The sequence below is a fragment of the Eptesicus fuscus genome, chromosome 11 (genome assembly GCF_027574615.1).
Source record: "Eptesicus fuscus isolate TK198812 chromosome 11, DD_ASM_mEF_20220401, whole genome shotgun sequence".
Lineage (NCBI taxonomy): Eukaryota > Metazoa > Chordata > Mammalia > Chiroptera > Vespertilionidae > Eptesicus > Eptesicus fuscus.
The window spans coordinates 43,746,901-43,769,297 of record NC_072483.1 but is presented as its reverse complement, the minus strand read 5'-3'; the positions used below and the strand labels follow the sequence as shown (position 1 = coordinate 43,769,297).

Here is a 22,397-nt window from a genome sequence, read left to right as displayed (position 1 = left end):
AGGACTCAGTTTTCTCCGTGTCAGTCTAGTAATTTTTCCGCTAGTCTATACCACCTCTCACCAATCATCATTTTAAACCCCTGGACGGATCTGAAAATAGAAACTCAAATGTTAGGGAAGTGATGATCTGCCTGAATGCTTGTAAAAAGCCAAAATAAACTAGTATAATAAACGGATCCAAGAGCAAGTAATGTCAGTTAACTCAGCTACAGCTTGGGTTGCCTTTCACATTATATCTGAGATGTATGAGCATATTACGTGTGCCCATAAATGTCCTTGAATGAGGATTTCTTTTTTTCTTGGGTCAGGTGTCTTGCCTCACCCAACGTTTTCTTCCACCCGCAGGACACTTCATTACAGGGAACATGATTGCCTCTTTAGGGGGTGGTGTGCTATCCCCTGTCTTTGGATTCCCCGAGATGCAAATCCTTACCTGACACTTAATGCCTGCCAGGCTACAGGTACACGTTTCTGGATCACAGAACACGCGGCAGTCACAGCCACAGTCCTCTCGCGACAGGCGGATGGCTCGCAGCTCGTGCTTTTCCTCCACATCGATCTTTTTCACTCCGGACGCCCGCAGCAGTGCTCTTCGTTTTTTTGTTGGCAGGGGTTGTAGGAAGAAGTATTCGTCTACTTCTGTGTTGTCTAAATCAATATCATCATCAGAAATGTCATCCACTGTAAGAGTGCTCGCTTCTTCAGACTCCACGGTGCCATTCTTCGTCATCTAGAAACACAACGCAGCAAATAAGAGACTCTGCGTGGGCAGAGGCCGCAATCCTAACTTTTACAGTTCATAACAAAGAAACTATTACATCGCATCAGGTCCCCATAACCAATAAGTGTTCGTGGATCCAATCACTTCCATTTATTTTTCTCTTTAGAGAAGTCACAGGGAGGAAAATTAAGGCATCAAAATGACAGGCTTTTAAATGCACACAAGACTGTTAATTGGATCTCTTCACCTCCTAATGTGAGAGCTAGAGTTGTTAGAGCTTTTAGCCAGTGCAATGTGAAAAAGACCAAAGGTTACAGATGCCCATCAATGAAAGCTATCTTTAGACTTGGTTCGTGATGGGCGGCTCTGATGTTGGAATAAATTCACCCTTGTTCAGAGATGGTAACACCTTCGTGGGAGCCATTGCCACCTAAGTCAGCAAACACGCTGTCCTTGAAATGACCACCCTGTCTTTGGGAGTCCAGCAAAAGCACATACTGGGAAATGAAGATGTGCAGCATTGCGCTACGGGGATTAGGAACACAGTTACCCTACAGAGCATTCCAAGAATGAGCCCTTGATGTGAAGCAATCAGTTGGGTCGGTGTGATCGCAGTGAGACAAGGAGCAGAGGGCAGTGCTGGCAGGAGCTGGCCCATGGGCACCGAGACAATAACCTCGCCCTCAAAGGAGATCCCACGAACCTGTGCCCAAAGCAATACCTTCCTCATTACAGCTCCTGTGGACAACTGTCTCATCTACCCATAACTGTTCTGCTGCTATTTATATTTCTTCTCTAATTAATTCCATCCATCAGTAAACCCTGTATCAGTATTTCACTTCTGACTGTTCTACCACCACGTATTGTTTTCTTCTTAAAAAAGCATTTAGGAAGAGACATTTTCTCTGAATATTAGCAAAAATGTATTCTGAGGGGTAACACAGGAATACATGTGAAATCTCTGTAAGGAATTATTCAAAAAAAGTTTTAAATACAGAAGCTTTACTGATTCTTTAATTTTAAAATCTATTCATACACATCACTAATTGTAATCATTACCATGCTTGTTGATCTTAACAATGGTTCAATCATGACACAGTTAAAATGCTCTGGTGACATCAGACATCAATCTCTCAACTTCATAGAAAAGGTCCGACATTTAAATTAGAATATTAATTATTGACCCCAAATCCCAAACTGGATTACTCTGAATGTACTGAAAAATGAATAGAAGACTGGTCTTTGCCCTCAAGTAGAGGAAACAACACAGTAGCAAGTGTATATTAAAATGTATTTCAAAGGGTCCCTGAAATGCATTTAAAAAAACTACTGCGTTGTACTTTTTGAATATTTCAGAACTTAAATCTATTTTCTTGCAAAGGTGTACATTCCCCTTTATTAGGTTTTATTTCTTGGCATGATCAGCAATTTTTTCCTTCCTTGGCATTTCTTTATAAAGGTATTGGTTCAGCTGTTTTCATGTTTCCAGATGTCCACTATTAGGATGTTATTTTGAGTGGTTGCTGTTACCATTTGTGTTAATTCTTATTTGCAAACAGAAGCATCTTTCTATCTGTAAAGATCTGATTTGCTAAGGAATTCAAGTGTGTAATTGCCTAACATCTACTCAATTCTCTGTGATAGGAAAAGCTGCATTACCACACAGGAAGAGTTTACCTTTCCCATCTTGTCACCTCTGTGGCACTTAGATTTGTTTTCATTGATTCTTGGCTTGCCTAAGTGAACCTCCTCAAACTTCTGACTCCACGGCACATATAGAACACCCAGGACTTGATTAGATATGCTTAATTGTTCTATTAAATTAAAATACCAGAAATAATCTGGAAGAACATATTCTTAAAGGTATTGCATTTTGCTGAAGGCCAGTCTCCCGGTCTCCATCACTTTGGTTAGGCATATTTTCTCTGTACTTGTCAAAATAGGTTGTGCATATGACATGGCAAATATTTGGAATATTAAAGTTTTCCATTTGGTGTTGGAACAGGCCTCCATTTGGGGATGTATTCCGGGACAGCAAAGCAGTAAGTATGCCCTTGAATAATCTTTATAGAGTTTAACAGAGAAGTTCGGTAGGGATAAGTGGAGGTAAAAAATACCATGACCAGTAGACGCTGACTCATCTAATAAAGAACTATGGTATGAGGAAATAGTTTAAAAAACGATTCCAAAAATTTGGTAACTAAAGTTTTGAGATAATAGACTGTGTCTACCATCTCTCACAAACTCCTAATCCTCTTTATCTCCTGGGACATTTAGGATCTTTACCTGAAGGTTAGTTAAATCACAGGACTGTTATAGGGATACAAGGAGCAGGGCTGGGGTGAAGGTGGAGAATTGTAATGTTGCATGGGTCAGTCACTAAATGAATAAAACACAGTCATAAATGTAAGGTTTGGGGAGAAGAAGATTTAGATAGATTTAAAAGGTTGATGATTGTAGGAAGAGTTACCATCTGGCAAAATTTTTTATGAGGAAAGAGAGCAAACAACCAAGCATTTTTCAAGGAACACATGACCGAGAAACTGAGAAAAGTGTATAACTCTGGGAAGACATTGGAAATGGTACCAGAGGGGAGATAGTCCTAATCTCAGGAAGTAGAGGAAGAACAACAAAGGTTGAAAAAACATTGAGAGAAAGAGGCAGTCAAAGCTGTGAAAGCTAAATTAAATTTCCTAGAACAAGGTAGTAGAATCCAGTAAGATTTAACCCAGAGGCAACTGGAAAGCCAAGGCTCTTTGAAATGTTCAAATGGATGCCTAATGCATTTTACAGATACAAGTGAAATGGGAATAAAGGCTAATGTGATTGTTCAACAGTGTGGTGCTGATGATGAAATCTAAGCACTTAATTTGGAAGAGTATAGTATTAAGATGACTGCATTGATTACTGTGAAGAGTATGACATGTTTGAACGCGCTTGACAGAGAAAAAGAACTGTGCTCTGTAATTTAGAAATCTAAAGGTAGTTATTTCTTCTGGGACCATGCATTTTATTCAATCAGCTTTCTCTATTAATTGTTTTTAGATAACGTTTGGAACATCAACAATAAAAAGGATACACTTGAACCCCCAAAATAAAACTGTGGTTTTTTCCCTACAAATCTAATTGTACATATTATTGCTCAATATATCTATCTCATAATTGGATTGAGATGAATTATTAAATTAGAAGAAATTTTACAATGAAAAACTAATCTCTATTCTTAATTTGTCCTCAACATATTTATTATAAGGAAACATAAAGAAGTGTGGATGTTTCTTTTTACTAATTCTCCACTATTAAGGCCCCATTGGAAAGGTGGTATGGAATACATTGGGTTGGAGGCACAGAGGAAAGAGAAAATGTCTCTTTACTGCTTTGGGGCTGTTGGTTTTCAAATAAGAAGGAGGGAAACTGCCCGCTTCCAAGTCCGAAGAGTTTCCTGTGGTGTTTTATCTGGTCTCCATAGTGAGAGCTTTGGAAAGTGTTTGTCTTGTCAGATGCTGCCTTCTCTCTGCTTTACTCAACAGGCAGTTTCCTGCCTCTCACAGAGGACCACCTCCAGGCAAAACCCAAGTGGCAAAGTTTGTTTGCAGCAATCCTGGCTTTCCTCTTTGGATCCCTTTCTGTGCCGTAAACCTTCCTGCTGCCCCAGTGAAAACAATAAGATCACTTTAGCTACATTTGTTTTGCGACTTACCTCGAGGGATTTTTATTTCAAAACAAATGTTGCTAATATTAAAAGTAAAATTTCAAGTTTCAGAGCAAAATTTTTGGATAGTTAATATTTTGTTTTTTTTCCAGTTAATGTTTTTGGATAGCTAATTTTAGATTTTGGATAGCTAAACCTTATCCCAATAGAGTCAGTGATATGTCAAAAACCGTAAACATTAATATGCTAATGAAAATATACAAGCTTTCCTCCATTAATACTCATCAGTTTTTTAGCAAACTGGTCCACATTGCTGTGATCTTTTATTAGGTTCATGTGATCATGTGATGTGTGTTTCTGAGTTTCTGAATACTTGCAGTGTAGTGAGGCTAAAATCAGGTCATCTTAGAATCCCATTATCGTTTTTGCTTGGTATTCATCTGGAAGAAGCTATGCTAACCAAATGATTTTTGTTTGCATCTTCACCAAAAGAAAAGACTGCATGTTTTCACTTCTCTGCTTATCAATGACAAGCCAAGACATAACACCTACTCAGATGATTGCCTCTCCAAGTTCCAACACAAAGCACAACGAATAAAGTGAATCAATAATAGAATGCTCTTTTTGTTTCTTTTCTTCCTCAGCTTGTTAAAAAAAAAGGCATAGAAGTAGCTGAATACAAATGGCAGGATCAGAATATATCACTGCCTGATGTGGAGGAAGGTTCCTGTAGTTGTGTGGCTTCCCCTGATATCCATCACATGCACAATATGCTTCAAAGTTCACAATAAATCTTCTGGTTTTCGGATAGAATTATAGTTCCCCAGCAGTTAAAAACCACTGTACACAGTACTAAACCTCAGAAAGGGACGGCTCCCTATTGGCACACAGATTGTATTTCCCAAGGTCTATAGGGGATAACCAATTAATTATAGAAGAGGAAGTAACAAGATCATATGACCAGTTTTCTGCTGAGTGAGCCTGCTATAGCACATCTTGGTGCTTCTTCTTTAGTTGTAAACATGGTCTCATAATTTACCTCTTCCACTGGGTCTTTGTTAATATTAACTTAAGCAATGTTTATAAAATGTCTGACAAATAAAAATCACTGAATGAATGGCAACCATTACTATTGAGTTTGAAGAATGACTTCACTCTTTTGAGTAGGGTGTAGAGTTGGTTTGTCGTGGGTTAGAAAGGCAGAGGGTGGATTTCACTAGCAAATCTGAAAATTATTATTAAATTAAACAACATGCAAAGCAATCATGAACAACAACAACAACAATAATGGATTGCTACCAAAAAATCTTAAGGGACATTTATTGAAAGATGGCAAAAACACCTCCAAAGGAAATATGATATATGCTCTATGCTGATTGTGTCCAGCTTAATTTAAGTAACTGCCCTTTTGTGCAATTGGCAGCAAAGCACATATATAAATAGCAAAATGCACAAAAACAAGGTACTTGGAAGCACACATCATATCTCTGCCAACTTTATACTAGAAACTAAAAACTAAAGATACAGGTAATAATGGTATGCTTATGGTGCTTCAGCTATTTAATGAATAACCCTTTATGTTAAGTCCTCTGGATTACCCGGAAAGAGTTTCTTTTGTCACTTGATAATGATGGGGGAGCATTTTATATATATTGGTAGGTTGATGAATCACTACAGATATGAAAAGAGCCTTTGGTCGATGAAAGAAGTTTTCTGAGCTATGTTTCTCTTCAGTTAATCTCTAATGTGGCAGAACAATGGGTATCTCCACCTGGACACCTCCCTGACATGTCTTAAAAAACTCAAAAGCCTCTAAAAATTAGTATGTCCAAAAAATATCTCATTATCTATCCCTCCCCCACACCTCCAGTCCCAATCTGTATCTCTTCCTGGATTCTTTGTCATATCCTTGTCATGAAGAAAGATACTATCATCCACAACCTACTCATTTTTGTAAGCCAGAAATTTAGGAGTTGTTCTTTTCCTTCCAAATCCACCCATTATCAAGGGCTGTTGATTTTACTCCCTAAATTTCTCCCTCTGTCTATCTCTTTTCATCTTCCCTACCATCAAGCTAATCTAGCTCATCATCATCTTTCTCCTTGACTGTTGCAATAGCCTCTTACCTGGTCTAACTCCACATGCCACCCCCCGCCCACACACACACATGGCTGTCACCACCCCCTACCCCCAAAATATTCTCACATCAGAGCATGAACCAGATCACATTACCCCACCAACCCAAACCCATGCTGAGAACTGTTGGATGATTTCTGATGGCCTTAGGATGAAGAGAGAAATAAAAAAGCTCTAACAGGATCTACAAGGCCCTGTCCCAACTCCTTCATGTCACTTCACTCTTTCTGTCTCTGCTGCAGCCACACCCGCCTCTGTGTGCTCACCGCGCTTCTTCCTGCCACAGAGCAACTCCAGGGCTTCCTGCTGCCTGAACCAATCTTGCCGCTCCTTTTCACCTAGTTATCTGTTCAGGTTTCAGTTCAGTTGTCATTCCCTTGAAGAAACCTTCTTTGACCTTCAGATCACAATCCTCTATTATATACTTTTACAGCACCTTGCAACTCTCCTTCATAGCACTTAATACAGCTGTGATTCTATTTTGTCTACATGATTAATATTTTCCTTTCCTATTAATATATTAATATGTAAGTTCCAGGAGAAAAGGGACCATAATCTACTTTTGATACCAGTTAGCCCCAGCCAAAATACAGGGTCTATGATCTAGAATTACTCAATAATACACCTTTTCAAAGTGTATTATTTTTTGTAGAGGGCCACCTGGGAGGCACCTGGGCATTTCCTTAATTATTCATCAGCTGAACTCAGGGCGTAGGCCGAGCCACGCCCTGGGAACATGCTTCCCCAATGAGGCTGGACATGTTAACCAGTTCTGACTTCACAGCAGCCCAGGTGTCAGCAGGGGCGGGTCTAGATATGTAAATCCAGTAATGCTGGGGCCTAGTTAAGAATGCAAATGAGCTCCTTTGATCCTAAGTTTTGGTGTTACTTCCTGGATTTTTGGGATATAAGATAAACCTGCTGGGTGGCTCAGGGTCGTCGTCATGCTGCCTCTCCATGAGAGAGGAAAGATGGCGTCCCATCCAGCCCCAGCTTCATGAATCTATTTCTGCGTCTTGTTTTCTTTATTTCTATTATTTCTCAATCCCTGGCTGCCTCCATTTAGGACCGGTTCGTTCATCTCTCTTTCCGCGCGGGATGCGGAAAAGGGAGATCCCCGCCATGTTTGGCCCCCGCCGCATCAGGCCCCCACAATTTTTGAAATAAACCTTTTCAAAAAAAGGTTTTATTATATCTCACTACCAATTTTACACACACACACACACACACACACACACACACACTCACACATTGAGCATCCCCACCCTCCCTTGCCCTCAAGGGCAGAGTTCCAAAGCACCTTTTCCCTTCTATTCTTAAGCCCAGAGTTTGAAGGCCCAGAGAGGGATCAGCCTTCCCCCAAGGTCACACAGCAAGGGAGGGAGATGGATAGAGGAAGGGGACCTAGATGGGCAGGCAGCCCTGCACTGTCTCCTTGGAATCCTAGGGAGTGTGGGCCTCGGTTGTGTGGAAGAACTGCTCCTCACTCCTGGGCCAGTAGATGCCTTCCGTCTGCCGCTTCTCCCGCAGTTTCCGCACCAGCAGCACCAGCCCCACGGCCAGAAGCAGGGCAGCCAAGAGGGAGAAGACCACGATGACGGCAGCGGTGGCCTCCTTATAGAATGAATTATGCATAACCCACATCATTACTTTCAGCAAAGACACTATACTGATTTTGCTTAAAAAACAAAACAAAAGCCATAGCAGGCAGTCTGTTGTGTAAAATACCCAGTTTGGCCTGTGGATTTAAATATGAAAATGCTTAACTCAACTAAATTGAAGAAAAGACACGGGGTTTTGCAAAAAGTGAGTTTCAAATGCTGTTTACCTTTAGTTTTAAAGAGTTCAGTTTTTCCTCCCTGAGGTGTTCTCTTAGCATCTCCCGGTGGATCCGCTCCTGCTCCCGGGCGAACTCGCCCAGCGTGTACTGGCGCACGCTGTTGTGGCGGCTGGACATGCCCAGCGTGCTGCCCCCTTGGCTGGGCACGCTCGTGAAGCCCTGCCTCCTGGTGAAGTAGTACACGGTGACACAGCTGAAATGCACATTCCTGGTCCGCAGCCGCTTCTCCCTTTTGAGGATGGAGGAAGCTGAAAGAGAAAGAAGCAATACAGTGAACACTTGGGGCAGCAGTTTTAGACGAGGCCAAGAATTAGAAACTGCCACCTGAATCTTTTGGTCAATCCCTTTTGGCGGGGACACACCAAAAAGGCCATATCTCAGGATTAGCGCATATCTCTATGTCCTTTCTTTAATCTTTCTCTAGCTGTGGTGGAGTAGACTTTTAAGTTCCATAAATAGCAGTAGTCTAAACAAAACTTTAGGAGAGTTGCCAATAGTCTGTGAATCTGTAGCATAATTTAATTTCTCATTTACCCAAACCTCTGAAGTTTCTGTTTTATGGTTTTCACATGAGTTGCATCAGACTTTAATCAGAAAAGACATACTACAAACCTTCACACTTTGGGTCTCATTTTTATATAGAGGGCATTTCTGTTGTTCTAAGTCCCTTGGCATAAAATATGTGTCTACTTAAAAATTTCAGAAAATTCTAAAAAGCAATAAAAATTCACAAAAAAAGCTTACTGGCAGTATTTGGATATTTTTACAATCAAAATTTAACAAAGCTTTTATTTGATATGAATCTCATTAAATAGCATTATGGACAGGGGGATTTTAATCTAAGTGTATGCTGAGACCATTGAAAATGCCATGAGATGTTTTATTATTAGTTACTAGAGGCCCGGTGGACGAAATCTGTGCACTGGAGGGGGAGGAGGGGAGTCCCTCAGCCTGGCCTGTGCCCTTTCTCAGTCCAGGAGCCCTCGGGGGATGTCTGACTGACGGCTTAGGCCCTATAGGGAGCGGGCCTAAGCTGTCAGTCAGACATCCTTAGTGCTGCAGTGGAGGCAGGAGAGGCTCCTGCCACTACCGTTGTGCCCACCAGCCGTGAGCCTGGCTTCTGACTGAGCAGTGCTCCTCCTGTGGGAGCGCACTGACCACCAGGGAGCAGCTCCTGTGTTGAGCGTCTTCCCCCTGGTGGTCAGTGCACATCACAGCGACCGGTCATTCTGCTGTTTGGTTGATTTGCATATTAGCCTTTTATTATATAGGATAGGGACTCAAGATGCATAGAGCATCTTGGAGGGTTGAGACACATACTGTAGTTGACAGAAAGAAAGTCACATTCTAATCAGGACCTTTTTAGAGTTGAAAGACATGCTAGACATCATCTAGACCAGTGGTCGGTAAACTCATTAGTCAACAGAGCCAAATATCAACAGTACAACGATTGAAATTTCTTTTGAGAGCCAATTTTTTAAACTTAAACTTCTTCTGATGCCACTTCTTCAAAATAGACTCGCCCAGGCCATGGTATTTTGTGGAAGAGCCATACTCAAGGGGCCAAAGAGCCACATGTGGCTCGCGAGCCGCAGTTTGCTGACCATGGATCTAGACCATCTTTTTATTTTATAGTGAAGTGACCCAGGCTTGAAGAATTTGAGTAGTTTCTTTCAGTGTGGATAGTTAGTGGCAGAACTAATCTTAAACCCAAAAGCTCTGGGTCTGTTGCTATATTATATGACACTTCTCCAAGGTACAATGAATTGAAGAGACAGATACAGAATAAGGCTGCTAAGGACTAAACTGTGCCTCCTCATCCCCAAAATATATTGAAGTCCTAACTCTCAATACCCTCGATGTAACCTTATTAAGGAATAGTGTCATTATAGAGGTGATCATGTTACGGTAAGGTCTTTAGGGTGGGTCTTAATCCAATATAAAAAAGGGAACAACTGGACACAGACATGCACAGAGGGATGATGTACAGATACAGGGAGGAGCCCAAGTGAAGATGGAGATAGGTGGGGATTTTGCTGCCAAAGCCAAGGAACGTTTGGGGCTACCAGAAACTGGAAAAGGCCAAGAGAGGCCATTCCCCTACAGCTTTCAGAGGAGCATGGCCCTGCCAACACCTTGGCTTTGATCTTCTAGTCTCCAGAACTGTGAGACAAGAAATTTCTGTTCTCAGCCACTGAGTTGGTGGCATTTTTTTTTTTACAGCAGCTTTAGGAAACTAATACACATGCTCAAATAGAAAAACAGACAGGAAGAAACAATGAACTGAGAATAAATCCTTGAATAGCAAAAAATAATAAAAACTAACATATGCGATGTGCTTCCTAAGTTCTGGATTATGCAAAGAACCTTATATGAATTATTTTATCTTTACAAATCCTTGGGTTGATATTACCCTTGTCTCCATCTCCATTTTGAGGAAACCGAGTCATCAAAAGTTAAATAACATAGCCAAGGTCATATAACCCGTGGCGAAGCTGGGATTCATTATTCCTGAGCCCAGGGTTTTAAACATCATGTCACAGCCAGAGCTGAAGTCACTCAGGGAGATGCACAAGGCTGAGAGATGTCAATTGCTGCTGTCTTCAGAGATGATCTTGATTTGGAAGGCTGCATAGGCAATGTAAAAAGAAAGACTACAATATCACTTCGGATTTATATAAGAATCTTCTTCCAAGTGGGTTCAAGTTTTTTTGTCTTATTCCCCACCTCACTCAATAAAATATTTAAGCCAAATATAAAGAGGTTGCTATGATTAATCTCATTCCACAGATTTATGTATTCAACAAGTATTAATCAAAGACCTAGTATGTACCAGGCATGTTCTAGATGATTGGATACATTGGTGAATAAACCAGATGGTGATCCCTGACCATGAAACTTTCATTTCCTGTGATGAGCTCAGACAGAATGACCAGATTTAGAAGAATACAGAGTACGAGAAATAGGACATTTGGGCAAGAATTTTGCTTCCCCACCTTCCCCTCTTCCTTACTGTTACACTTTTCCAAAGGAGATTGCCAGAAAGCAAATGCTTTCAAACGCGTACATAATTTCCCCATTTATTTATGTGTATGTTCACTGCAACATATACTCCTGGCAGCAGAGACAATTTTCAGCTTTGATTTAAAAGCTCTGATCTGCTTCATAACCGTATGTTTAAATCACCTCCAAAAAAGAGAAGCGTTTGTAAAAAATGTAAAGATCACCGCAGAAAGCAAAATTCAACAATCTGCCTGGTGATCTGACAACCTCATCTGTCACCCCTTACAGCAGGCTAGAGCTTCTGATTTTGGGGTGATAATCTTCAACCTTTTTTACCCTTGATATCATAAAAATGATGCCCTTAAGTCATTATCTTTTAAGGCCGTACATTTATAGGTAAGGAAAAATATTAATGTAGTAATTTAAGATAATTATTATAAGCACCTCTGACAATTTTATTACTTATATGTTCTTAGACAATTCATGGTACTCTAGACCAATTTCCTTCTTAAAAATTTATTTAGATCGTGTATCTGTATTTTTAGATTATATGAAGAACTCTTCAATCTCCTGCATGAATGTATTGTACCACCGTTTTCTAAAAAATCAGATTATCCTTTCCAGAAAGTCAGTCCAGAGAGGACTTTCTAATAGAGAGCAGCGGCCCCTTCACCTGGGCTCTTGGCATCACTAACACTGTCAAATTGTGCTAGGATTAGTGCTGCTTCTGTCCCACAAGCCTTTACAAGTCAAACCTGTGCTTATGGTTGTCTTAGCATTTGCATATTATAAATAGCACTGAGAAAAGAATGATTGAAAAGCCTACAAAGTCTATTTAAAAGGAAGGCTTTGAAATACTATAAGATCAGCTGTATGAAGCATGTTTTAAGTATGGGTTTCCTGAAAACTTAGGAGCCACCCACGTCTCTCTTCTGATTGAATTGGAGCACTAGCATGGGCTTTTATGGGCTATCTCCTGCCTCCAGGCCCCAATTTGACTAACATCACAAAATGAAGTCATAAAAAGAGAGTCTGTTTTTCAAGCCTGGGAAAAAACAGACAAATTCACTCAACACATCTGCCTTAGGGAATCCAAAACCTCCCTGATATACCTACCTAGTAATTTGTGCCCTTTGCAGAATGCTCAAACTCAGCTTTGTGTTTCTACAGAGTTTTGTGTTCAGTTTACTACTGTGAGGTCAAGAGCAAGAAAAAGGCAGGAGAAGTGGTCTTTCATTACTGCTTTAAAAAGAATTAGTCTGTTTTCATGCACAATACTAATTTTTTGGTGTCTTTCAGCTCCTTTTCTTTTATCCCATTTATAATTAACTCCTTCCCAACCCCCGCCCCCTCACCCCCCAAAGCAGAAGTGTCTGAATGCAACAATACTGCATATGCTGCCTAGGACACAGCTCTTGGGAACACCATTATGGTCACCACATCATAATGTGCATATTGGTGTTACTATAAAATGATCACATATTATGGAGATAATGTTGATTTCTATAAATTAAAGAAATAAACAGCTCAGAGGGACTGATACTAGCTATCATCAGGTTATTCTTCCTAAAAAATGCTTTAAAAATGAATGGTAAATAAAAATGGGAAAGTCACTCATTCACAATGCCAGGGTAAGAATTTAATTAGATAAAGTAAAATAATCTGTATCACAAAATATATAACTAGTTCATGGGCAGAGTGGATTAAAAATGGAAGTCAAAACTAAATTTGGGGCAGTGTGTTTCCAGGGTGAGACAGTATTCTGATAAGACCAATATTCTGATCCCACAGAGGAGATGAGTATATCAGGTATCAGAGTTGAATCACATCAACCTCTAAGAAAATTCAACTGACTTTGCTTAATTTCCACACTCATAAACCAACCTGTTCATATAAATTGGGATACACCTTCAAGTCAATAAGACTAATGAGTTGACACATCAATTTTGTTTCTTACTGCAAACGATCTGTTTCAAATTTATACTTTAGCCATTAGTGAATGTGATTAGCGCATACCATGCCATCTGAAATTGCCTTCTCCTCACGCACAGAGACCATCATGCGGAGACAGAGGGAAGCAGGATAGACAGGGACAAGAACCATGATGGGGGGAAGGGGTAGGAAATAGAACCAGGAAACCCAGCTGGGCGGGGAACGAAGGTCACACATAGGAGGCAAACTTTAAAATGTATGGATGTTGCTAAGACAGACAGATTGCAAATAACCAATCACAAGGCAGTGAGGTGTATAAACCAATCCCAAGGATGTGGCTAAGGCAGAATTCCTTGACAGGACCAATCAAGAACTAGCAAGACATGCATCTGCCCCTAGATTAAAAAGCGCACATGCTTCCTCTCTCCTCTCCTCTCGCCCTGCTGTGCCAGATTCTTGGGTTGATGGCAGGAGACATGCTCCCCTGCACCCACATGGTCTATGGCCATGTGGGACTCTACACATGGACTAATAGACTTTAACACCCGATTGTAACATGGGAAGAAAGCTCTGAACACACTGGCCCGCTCCTGGAACCCCTGCACCTTTTCTGGGACAGGCTTCTCTCAATAAACTTTGCTTCTGCTAACCGTTTTTGTCCATGACTCCATGCTTCGATTTCAAGAGAGAGTGAACTGACTCAAACACCCCACGTTTGGGTTTCAATCATGGATCTGGGCCTGCAAAGCGGAAGACCAGATTCCAGACCATTCCAGATGGACACCACCATAGTGCTGCCATCCTGGAGCCCATGCCGGCACAGCAAGCCAGTCGCCCTCTCAACGCAGGCTTGTTCTTGTGCCAACAGCCATCAGCAAAGCCTGGGTATCGCTGGGAAGGCAGGAAGCAGTAAACAGAGCTAAGTATTTTGCCACTAAGCCTGGCACATGCAAGTTGAGAGTCCATGGCCCAGTGTGATGTTAAACAAGGGGTAAACCCTGAAAAATATTAGTTCTGCTGTTTGGGTCTGAAGCCATTAGCTCACTTCTCTCTCCTGTGCACTCTGCTCAGAAGGAAAACATCAGGTGATTTGAAAGTCTATACTTTGAGTTTATTTTTCATTTATCTGGGGGAAATTTAGTAGAAGCAAAGTGAAATTGCTGAAATTAGCTTGTTTATTTTGGTAAATCTTGGGCAATTAAACGCGAGTTTTTAAAACATACAGACCAAATGAATCGGGGGCTCTGAAAGTGTGCATGTTCTTTGTACCTTTTGAAAAACAAACTAAGATCAAATCAGGAAGCCTAGCTTACAAACCCAAAATCTTGTTTCATCAGGGAATATTTTATGTAGAAATTAGCCTAATAGCTTAGATATGAAATCAATTTTCAATGGTTAAAGTGATTAAGATTTTTTAATAAGTCCTATTCTTTACAAGTGACTTCTGCAAATTTCCTGTGATCATAGTCTCACATTTTTATCCGTCTTGACATGACCATCAAGGTTAGTTCCCCTTCATGAGAGTGTTGCCACATGTTCTCAAATCTTAGCCATAAGTAAGGAGCGAAAATCAATCTCGCAACCAAGAAATAGAGGAATAGTTTCTTTGGAAATAAAGTGTAGTTTGCTATAGAAAGCAATTCATCCTTATTTTAATTGTCCTCCTTTAAGTTACATCCTCAAGTTTCCTGAATATAGTTGCTCTAGTTTTGTCTTTTGTTATTTTGCTCAAGTAAGGCTTTTAGGGCAGTTGTAAATCATTCAAGTGAGAGAAACTCCAAAAAAAAAAACACCTGATACTCTTGGGGCCTGGGTGAATGAGAGGCAAAATAAAAGTAAAAACTAATTGGGAATATTTTCTTTCCAACCACGCACAAAATACAAATGACCTGAAGTGTGTAATGTAAAGTGATCTATTACAAATATTACATTATTTTACACGCAGTTATGAAGAGCATAAAACACATACAAACAATCACAAACAAAAGAGACTCTCCCAAATGCTGTACATATTATAAGCAATTTGTGTAAATCCAATATTTTGGAATTAAAGTGCTTTGCATTTCCAAAAAGGTGCTGAGACAGAGTCAGCAAATGTGAGAAAATGTCAGAATCCAGATAGTAGGAAACAAATCAGGAGCCATTTTTATTTTTTCTTCTCCTACTGCCCCTATTACTCTGAAAGTAGCACTAAAAAACAAAAGACCAAAGAAAAATAGGTCCCACCCATAGTGATACTCGAGATGCCAAGTCCACATTTGTATTTGGTTCCCTATAGTGAGAATGATAGCTCTAAACGCTTTTAAAATTGCAGCACATCTCTCTCCTCAGTCCCTAAATGCCGCTCTTTTCCATCTCAAACCATCCAGCCAACTTATGTACTAGTTAGTAAAGCAGCAAGTAAACAGAACCATATAAAATATGATAAACACACATAAGAAGCAGTCATCATTCTGATTTCAGTCCTTCTGTAGAGGAGGAATAGTTTTATAATTCATAGACAAAATTAGGTAGTTTAACCATTTAGCTGCATTTTCCACTCTAATATTGTTAGAAATATTCACAATGAATTGCCCTCAAGGCTAATAATATATTTCGTGCATCGCAGCTTCTGAGTGAAATAATTTAAGATGAGATGCTTTGAAGTCATTAGTGTATCAAACCAAAACCAAAAATAAAACCTTCTCACATAAGACTATGTAAAATAATAAGTATTCTATCAAGAGGTGTACAAATACTGCATCATGCATTTAAACAAAAAATATTAGCAAGTCTAGAAATAACCTAAAAAGATGACCCTTGAGGCTGGATGACTAAAGCTTTGTTTTGGATCATAAACATGCATGTCACGTCGTCATCCATTCAGTCTGTCGGCTACATCCACACAAGCAAGTGAGAGATCTGCATGGAGGAAACCAGCTTTCTCCCGAGTCTCTCCACACAGCTGCCCAGCACACTGCAAGCTGCATTTGACATTAGAGGGGTCGTTTAATAGCATAATCGTTGATTTGCAATTCTCAGCTTGGAAAAATGTAAGGTTTACCACCCAGGGTTTTGACGTACATTCGGAAACCTGCCTATAAAAATTAAGTGTAAACTTTGACCTTCCAGCTTTGATGTCATAAATAATTTAAATGATTACATCTCAAAGAATAATCATCTTTCAGAACTAGCTATTTTTCATCCACACATTCTCCTGATTAAAGATGCTCCCTGCACTTTCTAATTCTTGTGAGTAATCTTTAAAAAAAGGGGGTAGTGAAAGGGTCGTTTTATTCTCATACTTGTTAGGACACAAGGAATAAATATTACATTTTGACGTTATAAAACTGAAACATCGAAACAGCAAAAGTTAAAAGAAAACACGTTCTCTTTCATATATAATCTTAACATGTAATTGACTTAGCCCTGATCCTCGTCCCTTTTACATTAAATTGATGTTCCCTTGAAAATGTGATATGACTGCAGAATGTCCTAGCCACCAACACAAAATGCCATTAACATTGGGGATGATGAATTGTTAAACTAAAACAAATTTAGATTAAACTATAGATTAAAATAGTACCAGTAACTGAGCAACCTACTGATTTTCATTCTAATTTTCCTTTTGCATCAATTTACCCATCAAATTTATAGTACTAGGCATCATGAATTTTGGTGTTCCAATTCTATGTTTGGAACAGTCTTCCTTCTGGTTCAATTTTGTCTTTACATGACACATCACTTAAAGTCTATACATTAAGATCCTTGAGCATAATTATTTGAAACACAATGTGACATTAAAATATTTTGCTAAATTTAGGCCCTGCATACTGATCAGTTCTGCCCAAAGGAGACTGGATGTTGGAATTTTTTTTTTTCCTGTTCCATATAGTCAGCTTACCATTCTACATTATTATTAGTAAAATCATCTTATAGAATTTTGATCAATGTTACCAGCTCTTTTCTCTTTTCACACTATGTACATTTCTTTAGGTAACATTAAACTTTTCCAAGGAATCTTTGAGGTTTCTACAGTCATTGTTAACATTTACACATGGAACATACATAATTATTGAGGTAACTCAATGTCTTTTCATTTTTTAAAAAATAAAATGTTTCTATATTGTAAGCATATCATGGTATTAATAATGAATTAGAGGAAATATTGTTCTGTCCTGATACTGGGAAAATGATAAATTGTGAAATAATAAAACAAATAAAAAAATCTGAATTCTAATACTTGCTAAAATCCATTATACAGATTATATTAATGAGCATCTGCATTTCTCAGTTCCTGCACTAATATTTTCAGAATTATGTTTATCTACCTTATAGTTATGTTATCAAAAATAATCACCTTTGGAAATGCCTTAAGAATCACAGATGGAAAGCATTACATATGCAGAGTACCATCTTGGTGACGCTGTTAAACCAAATAAAAATCGTGAGAAAATAAGTACCACCTACTTCCCAGCTTGTTTCCTTAATCTCTCATATGTGCAATTAAACCCTAAAACTTCACACTAAAGAAACATATCTCACTGCTCCTAAAGTTACAGCTATTTCCAAAATATATAAACCTATACTCTCGTTTTATGAAAATCTCAATATGGATATCATTTTAAGACCATCCCGTTTCTTATTGGGGAAAAAGGTAGTCGTTACTAAACATAAATAGTTGCAGTTCTGGCTGCAGTCCAAGGTGTAAGCACTTTCCTCTGCTGTCTCAGCAATTCTCCTGATGTCAAAGACACATTAAAATAAATGGGAACCATATGGCTCCTCAGCAGAGTACCCGCGCTCTTACAACCGAGAGGGCAATGCAATTCATTACCACCATTGGAGAAATATTTGAGGGACATGGAATATCTCAATGCAAAATAAAGCTGCATGAGGCAGGCCATTTGATTAAAAGTCTCACACAATGACAGAAGGAGACATTTGCTATTCTTCAGCTCTCCCAACCTGTTTTGCTGCTTTTGACATTTTCTCAATACCACCAGGAGCCTTTCCGGTTAGAAGAATTAAACAGCACTTTCCACCTGCTCAATGATTTTCCCACACAGTATTTCATCTGGGGCAACAATATAGCCCCATTAAGCCTAACACATCATAATAATCCAGGTCAGAACATCACTTAACAACGGCAACAAAACAAAATGCTCAACAATAAGAGCAACAAAACTCTCCTAAGATCAAGTCATCCTGGAGAGCAACACCAGGCCAAAGATTACACACTTTGATTTTGAACTTTGCCAGGAAGGATGAAATCTGGATGCTTGATTTCTGTTTTTGTCCTTAAGCCTGAAACACCTTTACTATACTTATCCCAAATAAAAATACAAATCATTAAAAAATATAGAAGGAAGAAATTAATCAATGCTGGCTCCATGTCAGAAATTCTAAATTTTAAAGAAGGATCCAGGACTGCAGAGTTGGGATTAAAGCAGAGGCTGGGAAGGCTGGTGGGAGAGAGGCAGCTAGGTTACTGACGCACTTTCTCTTTTTGGTTGTCAATGAATAATTGAATGAATATTCATTGAATATTCAATGAATAGTCAAAACCCAAAAGTCGCACTTTTATCTATGATTTTTCTATAAGCATACCCATTTTTTTGGTTGACCTTTATGCGTAATTTTCATAATATTTCTTGTTTGTTTTTAATACTTTTAAAAACGATGAATAAAAAAATTACTTATACACAATGTCTAGTATGGAATTGTTACCCAATATCTATTAGAAAAATAAAATTAAGACTCAGCTCCAGTGTCAATTCCAGAAGCCTTTCATAGAACTCTTAGGATAAGGTCAGAGCTCTGCCTGCACATTTCCAGAGCATCCTTGCCTTGATATTGATCACATTAGTGTGTGTTAACAGTTAAACTAAGTTCCATGAATGAATATAGGAAGTATGGGGTAAATCAATAAACATTTGCTAAATATATTTTCCTTAATTTTAAATGATAACTTGACATTTAACAGCTTTCCCCTGAAGCTTCATGGTCAACATGTCTTCCTTCCTCACTAATTTCTACACACTTTATCTTCCTGGGGTGCTTTTCAATGAGGAAAAAAAAAGTATTGAAAAGAGGACATATCACCCTCATGGCTAGTGGGTACACATAACTTTTGTATTAGAAACCATTTGAAAAATGCTATATTTTACATGCCAGAAGATTTCACATAAGAAACCAACCATGGCATCATAATAAACCTCTAAACAGTCCATCAATAATGAGCCTCTAAATCCATCTCTAAAAACCAAGTAGTTGTTTGGGAAAACAGTTACCTGAATATTATTAAATGATTTTGAAAGAGAAATCCTGCATATAAAATATCACTAATTGGTATTGACTGACAGCAAAAACATGACTGAAATGCTTGCCTTTAGCAATTCATTGGTAATAGATCTACACAATGATTCTGTCTCTTAGTATTTAAATTGTCATCTTTGCCTTAGAGCAGTGACTGTCCTGTAAAAATAAAATCATACTGCTCAAGAATTAATTTCCTATGAAATATAATATATAGGCATGTTCTACTACAGATGACTTTCTCCTTTTGGTGATGAGACATAAGAAAAAGGCCCAGTTGATGAGACCCTGAGACAAGGTAGAGAAATAAGCAAAGGGGATTTAACATTTTTACTGAAATATGAAAGCAGGACAGAACTGAAACAATGTGGGCTGGAATGAAAATTGAATGAGGGCAGAGATTTGTCATGTCTGGAACTGAATTTACCCTAAAGCTAAAAAGTTGTCCTGTTCATGTTTCATGAATGAGGGCAAAAGACAGGAGACTCCTGGGTCAGAACAAACTGCTTTATTATTCCCAGCATATCAAGTGTCATGAATATCATGTGTCTGTTGGTATTTCTTGTCCCCCAAATTCTACAGGGGTGATATGTTTGTGTGTGTGTGTGTGTGCAAATAGATATTACACACACAGTAGGTTTGCATTGTATCCAAGGCATAGTGAGTAAAGGAAACCACAGTTTTTCAGTGAGCAAATAAGTAAGCCTGTTTTGTTTTGTTTTTGTCCCAGAAGGAGACATTACCTCATCCATCAAGGTTGCCTGCTACAAACACAACCCTGAGAACTGGCTCAGGTAAAGAGGGGCAAGGTCAGTGCATTCTTGGCACCCTCAGAAAAACAACTAGGAGTATGAAAAGCCATGTAGGAGTGTCTCCCAATGGAATTTTTATTTTATTTTGTACAATCATATATCCCAGGAACCTGGAATAGTATGTCGTGTAATAGATATTCCATACATAGTTGTTTAATAAATGAGTGGGATTTATTGATATGTTTCTACTCTTATTAAACACTGCAATTCTTACAAAATTCTAATTTCACAAGCACATATGCATAACTATCATTTACTATGTGAAAGCAATATTCAAAAAACACATAAAGGAATGATCTTTCTTTACAAGGAGACTATGAACTAAAACAGTTTCTAAAGAATGTTTAATGAGGTATTTTTATTACTGTGAGGTATAGCAACTTTCATCTTCATAGCTCAGGGATATTTCCCTTTGCAGACGTGTTGCCAAAAGAGAAAATCAATTCAAAGACCTCTGGAATGATTTCAGCTGTTCCAAGGGGTGGTATCAGCTACAGCTCTCCGATCACCTCTATGATCTATGGATATTTTTTCCCCTCAGTTACCTCCTGGATACATATACTAGTAAATAGTCCCAAAAGGATCTATGTTTGGCCTTTTCTATGCGTCTCTTCTGATATACGGGTTATTTGTTACAAACATGTTTTTTATCCAAAGTTATAGTAACCCTGGGTTTGGACTGTATAAAGGAGAGGGTTTCTTTTCCTTCCCGCCCCTACATTGAAAGAGTTTATATTCCTTGGGATAGAAGAGGAAAACATAAGCAGAAGAATGAGTATACTATATTTTGTAATAGCAGGATTCAACTTCTTCCACCTTTAAGAGCATCACTTCTCAAGATTTCTGTTCTTTTATCATCTAGAGCAAACTAGATTTCCTAATTTTGGCTCACAGCAGTCTCCATTAACCAGTTCCTCTGCCCTCCCTTTCATGTATACAAAGTCTTCAATGCCTCTAAATTTGATTTTTCAGTGACTTTCACAAGCGAAATATTCATCTCTGACCCATGACAGAGACCAATTTACTCACCAAAGTGTCGGAAAAAGGAAAAGAGTGAAAAGCAGAATCAACTTAAGGTAAACTTGGCCTTGGCCCCCAGACATGTGGCCTTTGATAAAGGACTCAGTAGAGATAACACAGAATGTTGAATATGTGAATCATATTGGGAGGATAAAGAAACTATTATTGTTCTCAGATGGTAATGGATATAATTGCTTTTCTTCAGCAGTTACCCTTTTCCTTTAGTATGTCGCTGGAGGAGGCCACAGGTACCGATGAGCAAAGAACTCTTTACGGAGGGGAGGTGCAATGATCCAGGGTGTCCAGGGAAGCTCCTGGCATCAGGGAAAGACAAACTAGGACTTGGTGAACCGTTTCTGTAGTCTAGTTAAAAACTGTATGGAATCTATTACTATAGCAATCCATTTCCATAATTTATACATAAAATAAGGATATTGGTATGCATGCTAATTTTAATGATAGAGATGTGTGGCCACAAAAATTTGGAAAGCTACTGGTGCACAAGAGGTGAGACTGAGTAAAAGACAAATTTGGATAATTTTATAGTATTTGTTAGTGAAGCTTTTATTTTTTTAACTTTTTTTTTTTTATTAAGGTTGTTAGTGAAGTTTTTATTAGAGAAGTTTTATTTGTATGGTTACTATGTGCCAACAACCTTTCTTAGTGCTTTGCAAGTATTAATTTATTGAATCCTCACATCAATACTATCCTGCTTTGAAGAGGTAGAACTGTACCAATTTTACAAATGAAACTGAGGTCCAGAGAGGTGAAGTCATTTACCAAAACCTCACAGCTGGTAGGTAACAGAGCAGCCTGATTTGAATGCAGACAGTCAGTCCAGAGCTCAAGCCGGTCATCTTGACAACACACTGCCTGCCTTTCTTAGATCTGGAATGGTCTGATACTCTTTCTGCTTCTTCCTTATATTCCATGAGCACCTGCTTCCAGGACCCTAACACAATCTAGAATCATGGCAATGATAAT

The 22,397-nt window shown here is 38.9% G+C and overlaps 1 protein-coding gene across 2 annotated transcripts in view; it reads right to left on the bottom strand.

The window, feature by feature from the left end:
- Positions 1-22,397, bottom strand: part of CSRNP3 (cysteine and serine rich nuclear protein 3) — a 136,571-nt gene that overhangs the window by 2,831 nt on the left and 111,343 nt on the right. For both annotated transcript variants that reach the window (XM_028141076.2, XM_028141075.2), the window contains exons 4-5: positions 8,338-8,597; positions 434-730 (exon numbers count right to left, since the gene is read on the bottom strand). In XM_028141076.2, the coding sequence (XP_027996877.1) occupies positions 434-730; positions 8,338-8,597 (557 nt within the window). The remainder of the gene's footprint in view (positions 1-433; positions 731-8,337; positions 8,598-22,397) is intronic.